Here is a 16295-nt window from a genome sequence, read left to right on the forward strand (position 1 = left end):
TTAACAATTCTAATTATGACTGCAGAGTACTCACCTCCCTGTGGAAAAAACTGAGAGTAAATCTCTTTGAAGGTCTCTTCATTAACAATCCCACTGGGACATTCCTAAAGAAATTTGCAGACAAAAAGAATGAGTAACCTGTTCCCTCTGCTCAGTGCAAACAAACGGTATTGATGAGATTGTACAACCAATGATAAATATGATGCATGTAAGACTGGGATATTAAAATACTGGAAAAAACAGATCCACTTCTTCCATGTTAAAAGAACGATTAATACATTAAACGTGTATAACTAAAATAATTTTTAATACCTTCTTATGTGCAACGTTCCCTCTAATCTGCATGGTGTGCATAGCTGTGCAGCCATGCACACCACACAGTTTAGAAGGAACGCTGCTTATGGGATGGATGTTCCTTCTGTGAGACACTTCTATATGCCAGCATCTACATAGCATTGTTTGACTGTTATAAGCAGCACTTATGACTGCTGCAGTCCACTGATTTACTAATGTAGCTTTTGGGCATAGACTACCTCATAGGCAGAACTCATGCTATAAGAAAGCCAGACACGAGCAGCTATGCTGTATTTGAAGTAAGACATATTCCCTTCAAATCTCCGTCAGGGGCTTTGGCTAATCAACGCAAGACCGCTCAGCAGAGAAGATCGAACTCATTCCCTGAAAAATCTTTTGTGTTCTTTCCTCTTAAGTGTGGAACATGCTAGACAAAGAGGAGAAACAAGATGAGTATGAGATAGACTAGACAGCAGGCATATCAGAGAGAAAGGAAGTTGCAGAAGAGAAATAGATATCATAAAAGAGGAAAAACAGGAGCGTGATTTCATAAAAACAACGTTCAGAGACGGAAGAAATGAAAGTGGGGCATAATCTACTGGGTAGTGGAGGAAACTTGAAGCTGCACCAGTCTTTGTTCTATTTATTGACTTCATTTCCAATGCAGTGGGCTGACATTGGGCAGTGTATTTAGAATCTCAGTACCTTTGCTTCCCCATCCCCAAACCGAAGCTAAGAAAGCTAATCCATAATTTGCTAAACTCTCTAAAAGTTGGAAGATACCATACAAGTGAAAAATATTCTAAAAAAACCCCAAAACCCCAGAACATAGAACATAGGAGGTGAGCAAAAGCCCATGGAGACCCTGGTACCTACTTTGGTTGCCAGGCCATGCCCTGAACCATGGACCAGGTATATAATCATCACTGAACAGCAAATCACATTACTGCTCTCTTTCTCCTGCTATCCTTGGTTTCTTCTTCTATTCAGTTTTGTATATGTCTACACTCATTCATTAATTACTTCGATGAGGGGGTGGAAAGCTCAATGATTATGTTTGTAGATTATACCGAACTGTGGGGAAACATGAGCACATTGGAGGATAGGGTCAGGATCCAGAATGACCTTGACAGACTGGACTACTGGGCAGAACAGAATCAGATGAGATTTAACCGGGATAAGTGCAAAGTCCTTCATCTGGGTAGGAAGAACCCTCATCACAACTACACGATGGGTGGTGGTCCACTGGCTGGCACAGCATCTGAATGAGACCTAGGGGTTACAATTGACTGGAAGAGGAATATGAGCCAACTGTGCAATAAGGTTGCCAGAAAGGCAAATAGAACTCTGATGTGCATCAGCTGATGTGTGGCCAAGAGATCCAGGGGGGTGCTGCTCCCTCTTAATTCGGCACTGGTGAGGCCTCAGCTGGAGTCCTGTGTCCAGTTCTGGGCACCACACTTCAAGAAGGACATATATAAGCTCAAGAGGGTACAAACAAGGGCCACCTGCATGGTCAAGTGCATAAAGGATAGGACCTACAAGGAGAGATTCCAGGAACTGCATCTGTTCAGTTTGAGTAAGAGAAGGCTGAGAGGTTACTTGATAGCTGCCTACAAGTACAACAGGGGTGAACACCAAGATCTAGGTGAGCAACTCTTCAGGAAGGCACCTCAAGAGAGAACAAGGGCCAATGGGCATAAGCTTATAGAGGGTAAATTCAGCCTAGATATAAGAAAGATTTTTTTCTCTGTAAGGGTTACCAGAATTTGGAACTCACACCCTGCAGAGGTAATGTGGGTCACCATCTTTGGAGTTGTTCAAGAGGCGGCTGGACAGGCACCTTGTTGAGCTTGTTTGAGCCAAATAACTTCCTGTCCATGGCAGAGGACTGGACTTGATGATCTTACAGGTCCCTTCTGGTCCTTTGATTCTATGATATAGAGCAAAATGGCAATGTGACACTAGCATATCCATGCTTTTTAAATCTGTGTCACATGGCTAATAATAGCTAGCACAGGGGCATGGCCTAACAACTGAAGTAAGTAGCAGGGTTCCCATGGCCTTTCACTGGTTATTAGACTGTGCCACTACACTCCTGATGCCCTCTTATTCCCCTAATATACCTAAGGTACATCAGTGACATCTTCATTGCATGGACACATGGGAAGGAATGTCTAGAGAAATTTCACCAGGCCTTTAACAATGTCCAACCTTCTGTCTAACTAACTGTAGAATACTTCACCCACAAAATTCATTTCCTAGACACTATGGTGAAGATCTACAGTGGCCACTTTGTACTGGAAACCCATCAGCTACCACAGCTATGTTCATACCTCTACAGCCATCATCTACAGACAAGCTCTACATTACAACAATATCTGCTCTAATCTCATTGACTAGGATGCACACCTTAAGTCTCTGGAGCAGGGAATCCTAAAATTACAATACAATCCCCAAAATTGTAGCCACTCAAATCAACAAAGCCTGACTCAGACCTCACTCCAACCTACTACAATACTAACCCTGAGACAAGGACAATAGAAAGTCTCTGCTTGTTGCCTAGAGCTCCCACCTAGAACACATTGGACACATCATTAATGACCTCCACCCCTCCTGAAAAAGGGTGACTATCTCAAGGTAGCCATGGGCGACAAAGCTGTTCTGGCTTGTGGACAGCCCCCAACCTCAAATGGCATCTCTCAAGCAACAGGCTATTCTTTTATTTTTGATGAGGCATGAGGCCTTGCAAAAGACCCAGATGTAAGCTGTGTCCTCTCATTATTTCAAACCACATCATCATTGATACAAGTAACATGGATAACATCCAAGTTTCATTCACCTGCACCTCTGTACATGTCATTTATGCTATCACCTGCTTATAATGCCCCTCTGCTGTCTACATTGGACAGACAGGGCAATCCCCACATAAAAGAATAAATCAACCCTGTTCTGATATCACTCTCAGAAAGATGCAAAAGCCAGTAGCACAGGGGTAGCAATTATTTCAGGTGGAGGGCCACTTACTGAGTTTTGGCATACTGTTGAGGGCCACATTGGTAGCCCTGACCCTTGGCAGGTACTTCGCCCCCCTGGTCCCCATTTTGTGACTGGACATCCCGCCCCCGCTAAACTCCCAACCTTTGCCACCAGAAGTCCTTCCCCTTGCCCCCAGAAATACTTCTTTCAGCAAGTGGTTTTGCCATCTCAGATCCAAAAAAATACCAAATTATTTTCTAAAAATTGAACAACAACATTCATTAATTTGATTTCAAAAAAATATTTTTGTCCCAAATTACATGTGTTGTGTAGTGTACATAGAGGTGATTGCACAATAGCTTAAAATGAAGTCTTACTCTTGTACATTTTGGGGGTGGGGGACATAGGTATAGGTTTGTGGGGGTATGTGGGGAAAGGTGTGGGTGTGGGATGAGGTAGCATGTGGGTGTGTGTGGTTATGTGGGGTGTGGGTAGGTATGGGATTTGTGGGGAGATTGTGTATGGGGGAGGGTGGCTGGGGTGTAAGGAGATGTGGGTGTTGTGGGGGCTGAGGGGGATCCGGGAAAGGGTCGGCTGGGTTGTGGCCACAAACCCGGCATGTACAGATGGGTACTTTCGACCGCTGGAGTAGAATTAGGCACAAACGCGTACTGGTTCAAACAAAGATGGCTTTACTTACACTGTCAAGATGTACAGCGTAGGAAGGAAGTTAACATCAAACTTTACGCTTCAGTTACAGTTTAACCGGGAGCTCTAATTCGACGAGATATCTTTCTAAACACGAGCATGCAGAACACGGGGGTATGTCTGGGTTGGTCGGCAACAGGGAGTCGTCAGCAGTTGATCAGTCCGCCACGTTAACTCCGAGATGGGCGCGGAGTTCTCCAACTTGGGCGGAAACTGCTCCAACCTTTTATACGGCTAGCGAGCCAATTGCTAGTTGCCACGTAGGAATAATTTAGAACTGGCCAATAGTGTTCTCCACCGTGCTGAGAGATTCCCTTGTAAAAAATCTCACCATACCTTGTGCTAGAAAGTTCCACTGTGCCAAGGCACTCAACCACTAAACTCTGCTCTGACAGGTGTGAGGGTTTGCATGTGTGGCAGTGTGAGGAGGAGTGTGGGTGCATGTGTATGGTCAGGCGTGGGTGTGGGATTTGTCTTTGAGCACACACACACACACGCGCGCGCGCGCACACACACATAGTCTCTCCTACCCTCATTGTTCTCTCTGTCTCTCTCTCCCCTTCCCTCATTGTAGGGACATGCATGCATGCACACACACAGACACACACATGCAAACACCCTCCCGCTCCTGGCCTTGGGGTAGTGGTGCGGCTCCATGCTCCCACAGTCTGGCGATGTAGCCACAGCCATGTGGTGCTGGAGCAGACACTCAGGGAAGCAGGGAAAGCCAGGGCAGGCAGAGGCTTCCAGTAGGAGGAGGGCGGTGGGGAGGTGGGGCCAGGCTGGCCTTGCTGGTGAGTCCTGCTGGCTTCCCCTAGGTTCTACTGCCCCTGGCTCCTGTCATATTTGACAGGCAGCCAGGAGCAGATAAATATACATTTTCTAAATTTTTAGGAGCCCACAGGCCAGATAGAATGGCCAGGCAGGCCATATTTTGCCAACGCCTGCTGTAGCAGGACACTTTAACTTTCTTGGACATTCCATGGCTGACCTCAGAGTAGCAGTTCTTACATAGCAAAACTTTAAAAGCTCACTCAAATGCAAACAGAAAAATCACCCATAGACTGGATCTGGTTAAGTATGATCTAAACAGGGACTACAGGTTCACGTCCCATAACCTGGGTTAATTTTTTTGACACTTTTGTCCCTTGGAGTTTATAACTTGGTTGCATATCCCAGCACTAGTGTTATGTATGTAAACACTTTTAATTTGTGATGATGGTTTAATAAAGGAAAATGAAATCTAAAACCAAGGATCATTATTGCATTTACCTTTTAAAACTAACAAAAATAAATTACAGTGAATATTTTTTTTCAGGTTGAGTGACGGACTTCTGTTAACTATTCTGTTGCCTCAAGGGCTTTCTTTTCACCGTGTGATGGTATAACTTACACTGTTTCTATACATGCTTCAAGCAGAATAATACAAGTGGTCTAATATGAATAAGAATGTGATGGGTCAACTGAGTTAACATTTCTAGATCAGCAAAAGAAGCAGTGCATTCTTTTTGCAAGGCTTGGAATTTTCTTCAAGCAAGAAATTGTCAGCATTTTCGGTGTATCGGTAACAGAAACTGTGCATCTGTGCTTACATAATGGTCAGATTTTTCAGGGTTTTTTCAGTTAATATTGCGCCACAAAATGAGTGACAAGAGTACAGCTAGGCTCATCTACTGTACGGCTCACTGACACGTAGGCTGAGACCTCTCTATTTTCTGTGGTTCATTGTTAAAGACATCTGAAATACGTGCATTTAATGAAAAGTGTGCCCCACTTTTTTGGTAGGTCACAAAGTCACAGGAAGCATTAATTTCCCCAACTATATCAGTCCTTAGAATGGATTTTAGTATTATGGATAAAACTACAGTTTCCAAACTGTATTCAACTGTAAATATTGATTACAAATACAGTTTTTCAGAGAGGAGGGGAATCAAATGTATCCTGAAAAAACTGGAGTTATTTTTTCAGGGGGGTTTTGTGAGCTCAGTGTAAGCTCTCAATTGCCCTGTATCCTGCTTTTGGTGAATTACCACAGATAACGCACTCTATTAAAACCTTATCTAAAATTGATGCTTTGCTCTGACATTTAATGAACTATCATTTTAGCAGACTGTTTGAGAGAAATGTGGTTTGAAAAACCCACTTTTACAGAATTGTATAGCAGTAGAGCTAGAAATGACCACTTGGGTCACCGAACCTGACCCTCTATATTTTGCTGGGCTCTTCACTATATCATTGCTACTAATGTCTTCTTTCTTGTGTTCAACTGGCCAATTATTTTTATTAGGAATGTTCCCCTAATGTCTAGCTTAAACTTTTTCCTTCTTATCTTGAGACTCCTGCTTCTTCCTTGAACTCTCTAGAAACTCTGGAGAGTTCTCTTAATTATTTTAGAGCCAATAATCACTTGCTGCTATAGTCCTCTCTTTGTTAGACTTTGCATATAACTGTTGTTTTGAGTAGGGGGAAGAAAGTTATCAGTAAGATGTTAATAAAACCCTTGTTCATTATTGCAACATTAAATAGTTAAGTGTTGACCAGGGTTTTATGTCAATTATCACTGATTAACTACCACTGCACCATAACAACCAGAATTAAAAATCCTTTTAACCTTCTTTTAAGCACTTGGAAGGAAAATTCATGAAGAAATTGAAACTTAGAGAACTTTTTTTAACAGTTTCCTATATTCCATTTTTCTTTAGCTGTATGTAATTTTACCTGATAATCATAAACTGCTGTTTGGCAGTCTTTCAAAACTGTATTAAAAATCTATTAGCTGTTCTTTTTGGGGAAAAAAAGAAAAATATAATTTTGTAGTCCAGTCCTGTTTCTTTTAAAAGAAAACTAGAGAAAGGGAAAATGAAAACAAGCAAAGGGAAGATAGGAAAGAGGAGAAATAAAGATTGAAAGGAAAATGTTATATTAGGATAAAGAAATAGGAAGAAGCTAGGTTTCATATCTCTAGCTTCTGACTAACATTATAAACAATTTATATTACAAGCTGAGTCAGTCCTTCATAGCTAGGACAACTGAGAAAATAGACTTCTGTATCACAGCTCTTCCTGTCTTTCCTCATTGGCCTTATTTACCAACCCTTATATAATTTTGTTTCTTCTCTTTTGTTTCAGGTACCAGCTCATGTCTATTTACTCAGTAATGACTCACATATTCTTTGTCCGATTATACCACTTTGTGTATGCCTTAACTATAAATAAACTCTACTTGTGCTATTCTATAATAAAAAAGTATAATGGAAAAATACCTGCATAATATTGAAACAATTTGTATTGTATATGCTTTAATACTGATGTTTTCTTAAAAAAATTATTTGGTTTCTTTGGATATAACCCAGGGGTGGGCAACTATTATGGCTGCTGCTGGAGGGCCGCTTAACAAGTGCTATGAGTTTTGGTAAGATGTCGAACACTGTGAAGGTAGCCCTGCCCCTTGACAGGTGCTCCACCCCCTGGCCACCATCTTGGGACTGGTAGTCCTGCCCCTAGCCCCTGACCTTTGCCACCAGAAGTCCCTTCCCCTTGGCCATCAGAAGTCCTTTCCCTTGCCCCCAGGAATACTCCTTTTGGGAGGGGAGGGTTGCCATTTTGTAACCAGAAAAAACCCCCCAAATCATATGCTAAAAGTCAAACAGCTACTATTACATATTTTAATTTTATTACAAAAAATATTTTTGTCATGATTTGTGTTTGCATGTACATTGTGTGTGGGTCTAGGGGTGGGCAGTGATTGGGGATATGTGTATGGTGGGGTGTGGGGAAGTGTGTGCGTGTATGGTGGGGTGTAGGGGTTGGGGTGTGGCTGTGTGTGGGGGGGCAATAGGGTACGTTGGGGGTGTATATATGTGGGGGGTTGTGAGGGCGTGGGGTTTGTGGGGTGAGAGAGAGGGTGGTGGGGTGTGGAGATCCACACATACTCCCCCCCATGGTGCACCTCCTCTGATGCTGGTGTCAGTGGCAGCAGCAGGCAGTGGGCACTTGGGGCACTTATGCCCGCTGCAGGTGCTGCCACTGGCAGCATGTGGCTCTGGCCAGCACTGTACATGGGGGCAAGGAGCACAGCCCTCCTAGCTGACTTCTATTGTGCAGGGCTCCCAATAGTGCACGTGCAGCTCCTGCACTCATGCACCACCAAGGGAAGCCCCATGTGTTGGAGCTGGCTGCCTTCGCTGCTCCCTGCCATGCATATCCTGGGACTTCATCGGAAGTAGAGAGGAACCCAAGCCCCTTCACCTGCAGGGGGGGGTGAGGGCAGCTGGCTCCATTGCCTGGGGCTTCCCCTGGCAGCACGCAAGTGTGGGAGCTGCATGTGTGCCACACAGAGCTCTATGTGATAGAGGCGGGCTGGCCAAGCTGCATTTCTCACACTGGCTGAAGCAGTGTGCTCGTGGTGGTAGCACCTGTGCTGGGTAGGAGTACCCCAAGCACCCCCACCTGCTGGTGCTTCTGCTGCCATGGATGGGGGGGGCTGTGCACCATGGGGGTGAGCATGTGAGGGGGTTCCCACACCCCTCCACCCTCCCTCACACCCACACCCTGCCCACCCAAGCTCCACACTCCTGCTGCCCCCTGGCCATGGGCTCTGCTCTGCTGCCAGCCCCAGTCCTGTGCTCCACACTCCTGCCCTGCTGTAGCTTCCCCTGCCCCCTGGCCCCCACCACTTCCCTACCTGGTGCCTGGAGTGAGAAAGACACTGGGAAAGCAGAGCAGGTCCCCCAGCAGCTGCAGCACTGACAGCAGCAGCCCCACCTGGAAGCTGCATGCTGGCTTGGCTGGGCCCTCCTGCCCATGAGGCGCAACAGGGTATGTTGGGGATATGTGCATATGTGGGTGCTTCTCTTCCACCCTCACAGGCAGAAGGACTGGGTGGGGTACACTTAGTTGGTGGGCACCCACGGGCTGAATGAAATTGCCTGTCGGGCTGGATTTGGCCCATGGTCCGTATTTTGTCCATCCCTGGTATAACCCAACCAATGAAATCAAAGCATGTTTTTTCCCATTGCCTGTAACAGGAGTTAGATCAGATCCTTAAGCTGTGGAACTCTCATCCTGTGAGACTTCTAACATCCCAGTTCTGGTTTATACCTGGAATGCTGTCCTATGTAAAAGATTAGTGAATAGTATTCCCATGCAATGTCTCACTGATACCAATAATATTCACCTTGTGTCTTTAGAACCACATATGACTCTGTGGGTGCATCCAGTTAAGCCCGCACATGCCTCTTGCAGCATCTCAAACCCCTTTGAGACTCTGCAAGAGGCACATCCAGGAACCGAAACAGGTTCCCCCCACTGCAAGTTTGCTGTGCGGGGGCAAAATTAGACCCCCGGATAACCCCGCTGGCCCTGCCTGCTCCTCCAGCCCCCCTGAACCCCTCCCTGACCAGCCCCACCCCCACCTGTCCCCTGAGCCCCCCCCCCATTCCTTCTGTGCTGGGCCCCAGCCCCCCAACCCCCGAAACCCCTGATCCCTGCCCCCCCAACCCAGCATCCCCACAATAAAAGCAGCTTCCCCCCAAAATACCCTGGCACTTACTGGCAGTTCCAGCTGCCATTTGAGTTATTGGGAACCTGCCCGCACAGTGCAGGGCAGGGTGACAGTCCCAGCAGCCCCAGGCCAGGGCCTGCTGCTCCCCAATGCCCTGTGCTGCCTGGGGGAGGGGGTGCTCTGCCAGGTGGCCCTGGAGCCCCCACAGCCCCTGCTTCTAGTTTGAGTAGAGGCTTATTTTTTTTCCTTTTTGTTTTTTTAAAGTGCCAGTGCCTGGGGTTGGGGGGGCAGCCATGGGGGCCTGGTGGTACAAGTGGGGGATGAGGATGGGTGGGGCAGCCATTGGAGGGGCTGGGGAAGTGGGGGGGGGCTGGGTAGGGCAGTCATCAAGGGGGCTGCAGCAGCTGGGGAGGGATGGGGCCAGGTGGGGCAGCAAGCAGGGGGCTGGGGTGGGGCATGTGGGCCCTCCAGGGGGGGTGGTACCCCCTCTGGTGGCCATTTGGCCCCTGTTGGCTGGGCCATAGCCCCTGTGGGGGGAAATAGCCCTTGTAGAGGGCTGTAGCCCCTCTGTGAGGATCCATAGCCCTTGTTGGGGGGGCACCAAAATATATATTCATGTATTCATGAATTCATGAAACATGTATTTAGAGTTCACTTTATTATTATGACAGAGACACTGGTAGTTTTCCAAATTGCTTTAACACTGTAGATAGATCAATAAAACATTGCCCAACTGATCGCTGTCTCTCTGTCTCACTCTCTCTCTTTCTCTTAATAGTGGTCTTTTGTTTTAATTGTGGAGGAACATGGATTTTGGGTTATTATCTAAAAGGCGGGTCATAGTACTGGCTCCACCTTTACCCTACATTAACGAGAGTGAATCCTACTCATACACCTACTCTTACAAGTGGAACTTGGACTTTGGTTTCTTAGTGGGCAGAGGCATCTAATATCCAGTATTCTAGGTTCCAGAGATCAATGGGAGATCAGATAAACCACTATACTTAATGTGGCTTTGGGCTAACTCCAGGTATCTAAACCTCCCTTTTTACTATATAAGAACTATTTCTTTGAATCACCCTCCTGGAGTCAGGAGGGCCACTTATTTCAGTGACATTTCTTTCACTGACATTTCTTTAAACATGCTAAAGCCAAAGTTGGGAGTGCCCAGAGGACTAATGTGGATTTTGCCTCATATTTTTATATACTCCAAACTTATTTTACAAGCAAATCTGATCAAATAACACCCTTTGTCTTCTGCTGCTTATTTAGAGTGCAATTCTTTGGGACTGTTTCATTATGAGCATAAAACTACTAAGCTCTGACTTCAGTTGGAGTCTCATTGTTATGGTGTATTAATAACACACACAAACTTTTATTTGAAGTCCATGATTTGGTAGCTTGTTTGATCATTTAGTGTCCTTTTGTATGCAATTTTACGAAGTGAACAGCTCTTTTCAACACTCTTTGAAATATTAATGTCATGTTATTATTCAGAACTAGAGTATACTTCATTTTTCTGTGATATCTATCGCTAATACCTGAAGAACCTAATTTAGCCAAATTTGATAGTGAAAATATATTGTCATCAAAGTTAAAGAACCAGGGGCTTACCTGAAAAAATAATGAATGCAGGCAACTTGATTATTAAATTGTACATTATGATCCACAATATCCAAAGAAAGGATTTCTGATCTACATTTAATGGCTTTAACATAGATACATCCTTTCATGGGTTGGCATCAGTATATAAAATTATGTTGTATAACCCTGAACAAATATTGTGCTGGAGTGCAAAATGCTGCTTGAATACAAACTTTCAGACTTGCCTCATAAAGGGAGAAATGAGTTACAATGATGAGTGCAGACACAGTAAGCGAGGACCAGCTAGAGAAAAAAGCAGAGTAAGCTGCAGTTTAGTTACAGTAAGAGTCAGGATGCTGTCATGTGGGCTGAAGTGACCGAGATGACTACAGGAACAGCATTATAATTTATCATCCTGACAGATCTGATTCAAACATCTTGTCTGACTAATTGTAATGGAATATCATTCCTATCTCAGCTTGCTGGGGAAATTTCATTCTAGTATCTATTTAAATGAGAAGATTGGGCAACACCTTTTAAATGTGCTCTATATGAAACATTAATGAAGAGGAATCAGAAATGCCATTGCTAAAGGTTGCCTCTTGCTGGGATGCTTGTTTTCTATGGCAGTGACGCATGGTAATCAAAAAGGTGCAAGTGACAATACTCAAATAGTCAATGAAACTGTGCAATCCATCCTTCATAGAAAGGCCATTCTCTGCCCTTGTGCATACGCACATGCCCTGTAAGTCAGATAACCCAGTGTGAGCCAACTCCAGGGCAATATTTGGCCTTCTTTTGTTATATGATTCACCTGTTATGTTATTCTGAAATAGATTAAATACAGACTAAGTCTTCAATACAAATACTTGGTTAACAAGGCCAGAGGAAAGAATTCAAGGACATGGCACAACCAGTTTTAGAAACCTATATTGGATATCAGATATCAGCTGGAGTACATGAATCCCCCAGGGGTACACAGTGATTTGACAAGGGGAAGGTGTCTAAATTTTAATAATGATGGAGCTTCTGATTAGAAAAGGGGCAGTGAGTAATTGCACCGCTGGTGCTGATATCAGTGTCCAAAGTCATCAACAGAGATGTGTTGGGTATAGTGGGTATATGCAGAAACATTTCTCAGGTAAAGGGGTAAGGCTAAAACAGTTTGAAAACCATTGGGATAACTGATACTGATTTATCAAAACCAAGCATAGTCAGTGTAGAGAAATGGATCTAATCTTTGTTTTCTCCTGAGTTTAATAAAACACAATATTGAGTTTTTCTACCCTCTCCCCTTTTCCCCCCAAGAGTATACCCTCATACTCGCAATGTTCCAATATTCTCAAGAAGATCACCATGAATGGATATCACATCTTTGGACAAGCAGTGCTCCAATACGAGCATCAGTACAGTAGTATTGGAGGGCAGGAGTCAGCACATAATGTGGTAAGGCCATTACTCCTTGATTCTCAAATGTATTTAGGAACCTAACTCCTGCTGAATACAAAGAGAGCTACATATCTTTAAGATTCAGGGCCCCAGTATTCAGCTCAGGGAGTGAAAGATGCATTAACCATAGCTAGATATGCACAGATAATACAGTATTGGGCATTGTTGTAAGAACATCAATAATTTTTTTCTCTTCCCTCCCCCCACCAGCTGTTTGTTATCTGGGAGCAGTAGTATGGCTTCTACTTAGGTCTGCATACTCAACAAGCACATATGCTGCAAGCAGAACTCTGGGCATTCTCTTCCTGTTCCTGATTGGTGGTATATTCTGACCTTTTTCTCATAGTACTTCACTCTTACTGTTTTTCACAATTATGTCCAACCTTTTTTAACTTCTTTCCATCTTTTCTCTTCTACTTTCTTCCCTCTCTCACCCTTAATTTCTTTCTTTTCTTTGTTTGCTTCCTTCCTTTTTCATGCACTCATGCTATTAACTTCTCACCTGCTGCCATTCCTGTAATGCACCTTTGTATTCATATGTGCATATAAAAATTTAAAATGAGTCAGAACAATCCCATCCAGGCTAAGCAGCATACCTATTGGTATTACTTTTGGCTTTCCCTTGCCTTTCCTTTTTTTCTTACATTTAGTTCAGTGACCTTTCTTTAAATAATTGAAAGTTCCTTGGGGCAGAGACCATGTCTTTTTGTGTGTTTGAACAATGAGACGCTAATCTTGATTATGGCTTTTGATTTTTAAGGGAATAATAATAACAATAATAATAATGCTAAACAGCATATATATATTTACTAATGCTACTTATCTTATGCCTGATGGTTCTGAGCAACTCAATGCCTATCCCCAACCTAAGCCCTGTTGGGATCCACAAAGTAGGTATTCTAAATCACTGGAGAGGCGTGATCTAGTAAGCGTGCTCTGGGCATTCTGACAAATCAGTTTCTGCAGACACCATAGCCAGAGAATGAGGCATTCCCCTCTCCTCTGGCCCTTTTACTTAGTCGCTCAGAAGTTACAGCAGGATGAGTTCAATTTGATCTTCTGCCTTCTGAGTGGATTCCATATCTAAGGAAAGGAATGCCTTAATCACCAGGCAATAAACTAATCTGTGTTGGAGGTAGGGGACATTCAATCTCCCCTCCAACAAGACAGTATGCCATTCCCTACAATCCCAATATGCCATAACTAAGAATAGCCTACAGTTTGTGCAGAGGACTATCTTGCAAAGTTGGAGATGAGTGTTTGAATCCTCTAGGCAGAAGATTTGATGAATCAAAGTCTCCCACATCTTGTATGGATGGTCTATTGGAAATCTTGTGTTCAGGGAATAATCTCCCTTTAGCCCAGAGTAAGGCACATAAGGCCTGGATTGGGTGGGCCTGGTATTCACCATTCTCTACTGGTACTTTAGGAAGCCTCCTATTGAAAGTGCTATCTTTGATTAATCCCATTCTAGAGTGCTTAACTCTCTTCATGCTTTGTACTGGGAGCATAGGTACCTAGCTCAGGGCTGCAGATTGCTTTATTGGGACCAGCAACTACATGTTAGGCACTACAACATTACGTATTGTGACACCTCAGTTCTTTGGGGATTTAGCTGTCAGCATCAAACCATTATTTCCCCCCACAGCTTATCTGATCCTGTTTAATCACAGCATGGTATGGATTTACTGTCTCCTCTGGGGGTGCATCCACATGTGTGTTCTGCAGTAAAGCATTACCATCTACATGTGCACCAGTATTAGGGTGCAGTAAACTAACTCTACCATAACTCTGCCAGGGACAGTGCTATCTTATGGTGGAGTAAGTTACTGCGCTGAAATGCATATGTAGAAAGTGACTGTGGGCATAAATTTTGCCTGGTCAGCCCAGCCAGCTGGGAGCCTGTTCTGCCCCAGCTCAAATTGCTGCTGTCCTGGATGCACATGTAGATGCTGAGCCCAGGCGCAGTTGACTCTACCTCAAACTGTCCCAGAGTTTATTGTGTTGCAGTAATTGCACATGTAGATGCACCCTGAGAGAAAAAACAGAGATGTGAGACAATGGCGGCGCACCAACGGCAAACAAGTACGTTGTCTCTTATAACTGACTTAATGAAAGGCAAACATTCTGGCTGTTTGTCAGAAAGAAATGTTTGTCAGTTCATTTCAGATGATAACATCCCTGCTTCCCCTTTTCTCTATTGGAGGTCATGCCCTTGCATGCCAAGGCATGTGTACATTTTTGAAAACTAGCAGAATGAGATCCTGAAAATAAAAGGCAGGTAGTGACAGACAAAGATGAAATGTGGGGGACTGAAGGGAGGAGGGAGAAGCTAATTTAAATGTCATCATATTTAAAAATAAATTTGGAGTTTGTTTTGAGTTTTGACTGATTTTATAAGGTGCCCAGAAGCCTTTCGGTGAGGGTAAAAGAAAAACACACATTATAACTGAGGATTAGCATAAGATGACACTAAAGACATATTATAGCTGTGCTAATTGAACCATTAAAACTGTGCATTCTTTGTAGCCAGAGGAAGCCGTTAGGCACCTGGATAGTACAGTTATAATGCATGAAAGAAAAGTTCAACTAGGCAAAATGGAATCAGAAAACATCAAATACACTGAATCCACTTTAAAAGACAGCATGCTCATTAATTTGCCAAGATTTCCAATATGTTGGAACTGGACACTGTAGCAGAGTTTTCTCATCCTCTCTCTGGCTCTTCTGCTGCTTCAGTTTCATTCCCTCCATCATCAAACATTGATTGCTTTCAAATTCTTTCTTTCTAGGGCCTTGCTTTTACTATAAATGAACTGCCCCTCTCCCCCGCAGTTACTGCCTGGGGCTGCTGCCCCAGTTGCTTCACATTATTTATACTATTGCAGTCTATGTTTTTCTCGTTTCTTTACCCTTATACAAGGGCACCAAACTCCACCTCATGCAGATTCATGCTTTCAGCTCCCCAGGTCTCTCTCTGACCAGTGGTATTCTACCAGTCTCATTCTGGGTCTCAACACAACAGCCTCTAAGGTCTTTTCTAGTTGCTAATCTCCCACTTGCTTGCAGAGTAGGCTCCTTCTTATTTGAGGACCCATCCCCCAACTACCATTGCAAGATACTAGATCACCTAATCCAACCATCTACCCAAGTCCAAACCCATCACTGAGGACAGATAGGCAGACACAAAAAAGTGTGTGGGGTGGAAGAAGGTGAGCAGAGAAATCCACGGGGATGCCGTGAAGTGATAAAGATGTAAATCTGATAAGATCCTGCTATTTTGTGATATTGACTGCCACTTTGAGTTGTTAATATTCTTCAGACCCTTACAAAGTTATACTTGGCTAAATCTTATGTTCTTATCTTTGGCTGGGGAAAAAAAACTCACACCACAAAGAAAGGGTCTTCAAAGCTACCAGAGAACTAGGAAAGCTGTCATGGGGGAGCCTGACTATATGATGCTGTTTCCTGGCCTTCTCCATGAGGTAGCTGAAAAGCAGGGTCTATTTAAACCCGAAGAACTAGGCCAGACACAAGTAGCTGAGATACCTCATGAGGCACCCAGTCATCCAGAATCTGATTCACTGACAGAAACCTACACTTTCTCTGACTCTAAGGAAGCAAAACCTATTATTACATCACCATCAGGAATGGGTAAAATTATAGAATAATCTGAGTGGTACAAAAAAAAAAAAGGAGGAAAAACATGGGGGGCTTTAGATTGTTAAATACTGCTTGTAAATGAGTGGTATATTTGTTAATTCCTTTATCTTTATTGT

The 16295-nt window shown here is 43.9% G+C and overlaps 1 protein-coding gene across 2 annotated transcripts in view; it reads right to left on the reverse strand.

Annotated features, from left to right (window-relative positions):
- KCNIP4 (potassium voltage-gated channel interacting protein 4) overlaps nt 1–16295 on the reverse strand; it is a 215220-nt gene that overhangs the window by 41346 nt on the left and 157579 nt on the right. For both annotated transcript variants that reach the window (XM_019480158.2, XM_019480168.2), the window contains exon 3: nt 35–104. In XM_019480158.2, coding sequence (XP_019335703.1) covers nt 35–104 — 70 coding nt within the window. The remainder of the gene's footprint in view (nt 1–34; nt 105–16295) is intronic.

The sequence above is a fragment of the Alligator mississippiensis genome, chromosome 2 (genome assembly GCF_030867095.1).
Source record: "Alligator mississippiensis isolate rAllMis1 chromosome 2, rAllMis1, whole genome shotgun sequence".
In the NCBI taxonomy this organism is placed as follows: domain Eukaryota; kingdom Metazoa; phylum Chordata; order Crocodylia; family Alligatoridae; genus Alligator; species Alligator mississippiensis.